Source organism: Mesitornis unicolor, unplaced genomic scaffold (genome assembly GCF_000695765.1).
Source record: "Mesitornis unicolor isolate BGI_N332 unplaced genomic scaffold, ASM69576v1 scaffold4621, whole genome shotgun sequence".
Taxonomy (NCBI): domain Eukaryota; kingdom Metazoa; phylum Chordata; class Aves; order Mesitornithiformes; family Mesitornithidae; genus Mesitornis; species Mesitornis unicolor.
In genome coordinates this window covers 1-1,971 of record NW_010165620.1, presented here as the reverse complement: position 1 = coordinate 1,971, position 1,971 = coordinate 1, and the positions used below count along the sequence as shown (strand labels likewise).

The 1,971-nt window shown below is 39.1% G+C and overlaps 1 protein-coding gene across 1 annotated transcript in view; it reads left to right on the top strand.

The window, feature by feature from the left end:
- Nucleotides 1-1,939, top strand: part of LGI2 (leucine-rich repeat LGI family, member 2) — an 11,026-nt gene extending 9,087 nt beyond the window's left edge. Inside the window, exon 5 of the mRNA XM_010194677.1 lies at nt 361-1,939. Within this exon, the coding sequence (XP_010192979.1) occupies nt 361-1,178 (818 nt within the window). The 3' untranslated portion in view covers nt 1,179-1,939. The remainder of the gene's footprint in view (nt 1-360) is intronic.
- Nucleotides 1,940-1,971: the final 32 nt, after the last annotated feature.

Here is a 1,971-nt window from a genome sequence, read left to right as displayed (position 1 = left end):
CTGCTGAGTTGTGAGATAACAACTCTTGTTATTTTGGAATAATAAAATTTGGCTTATGTAATTGTTTTGGATATTAGGGGGCATGTATTTGAACAAACAGAGAAAGAAAAAATAAAAAGGAATTAGCATTTTAGGGTGCATCATACTTGCACACCTTGAGGGATGTGACATTTCCAACATTTGAAGTCATCTTTCCAGTTATTGGGGAGAAAAAAGCATGAAAAGAAGCTCTGGCAGCATGTAGCAGGAGACAAAATTATGAGACGGTACAGATTAAAAAAAGGGGAGGAGTGATTTGGTTTAAAGGGTGCTTTGTACTGTTCTAATATCTGTGCTTTTTTTTTTTCCTTTGGGCAATAGGTCAGTCCATAGTGGGATGTAAAGCCATTCTTGTTGGTGACCAAGTCTTTGTGGTGGTGGCACAGCTCTTTGGTGGCTCACACATTTACAAGTATGATGAAAGCTGGACAAAGTTTGTCAAATTCCAGGATATCGAAGTGTCTCGCATTTCCAAGCCAAATGATATAGAGCTTTTTGAGATAGACAGTGAGGTGTTTTTTGTGATAGCAGATAGCTCTAAAGCAGGTTTGTCAACAGTGTACAAGTGGAATAACAAAGGCTTTTACTCATACCAATCCCTTCATGAGTGGTTCAGGGACACAGATGCTGAGTTTCTCGATATAGATGGCAAATCACATTTAATCCTCTCTAGCCGCTCACAGGTTCCCATTATACTGCAGTGGAACAAAGCTTCCAAAAAATTTGTCCCACACAGTGAGATCCCCAACATGGAAGATGTCTTGGCTGTGAAGAGCTTCAGGATGCAAGATAACCTGTACATCACGCTCACGCGATTCATCGGGGACTCCAGAGTCATGAAATGGAACAGCAAACAGTTTGTGGAGATTCAGGCTCTTCCGTCCCGAGGAGCCATGACGCTGCAGCCTTTCTCCTTCAAGAGGAATCACTACCTAGCCTTGGGAAGTGACTATACCTTCTCCCAGATTTACCAGTGGGATGGTGAAAAGAAGATCTTCAGATTATTTAAAGAAATCTATGTGCAAGCGCCACGGTCTTTCACAGCTGTGTCAACGGATCGAAGAGATTTTTTCTTTGCCTCTAGTTTTAAAGGAAACACTCAAATATTTGAACATGTCATCATTGACTTGAGTTTATGAAAAGCTGCTGGAGTGAAATTCATATAGAATGACATTTATACACAAAACAAAGAGACCTTTCCAAAAACAGGGTGCACCTATGGAGTATGATGACATTTTCTGAACTTTTCAAACTTGCATATTAATCAGGGATTGCATTTACTTGGTTACTGCATGACATGTCCGTTTTATCCTTTTTCAAAGACACTTTGCAATCTGCAGTCATTCAGAGGAGACCGCAGTGCATTAGGATACATGTTGCCATCTAAGAGAATGATCTAAATTTTACCCAGAAAACTGCCTCGAATTGAACATCTCATAAGGAAAGGGAGGAGTAAGCCATACAAAGCATAGACATGATCTTGACTCTTAAACTAACATGTTAATAATGATTTTAAGATTGGAGGCACTTCTTCATGGTTGCTGATGAATTGTAAAACTGAACAATAATGTCCGAGAATACACTTTATTTTGGTTTCTTGAGGTCTGTCTTCAAAATCTGTCTTTGTGGCTTATAGCAAGACTGAGGAATCATTTTAATTCATTGTACCTTAAAGAGAAAGTCAAAATCTATTGCCATTTTTCTTCCATTAATCACTATTTCGGCAACAAATTGTGCGTAACAAATAGCTCAGCCTACAGTAACTGGGTAGCCATGAAAAGAAGGGTATGTTACTTCTAGACTGTGAGATCTTAACATAGACAAATAGTAACAGAGGTCTGCTTGGTGCCATGAATGAATTGACTACAAATTCTGTCCACTTTCTGTTTTAATAGGTATTCTGTAAGTTCACAGAATCACAGAATCGCTCGG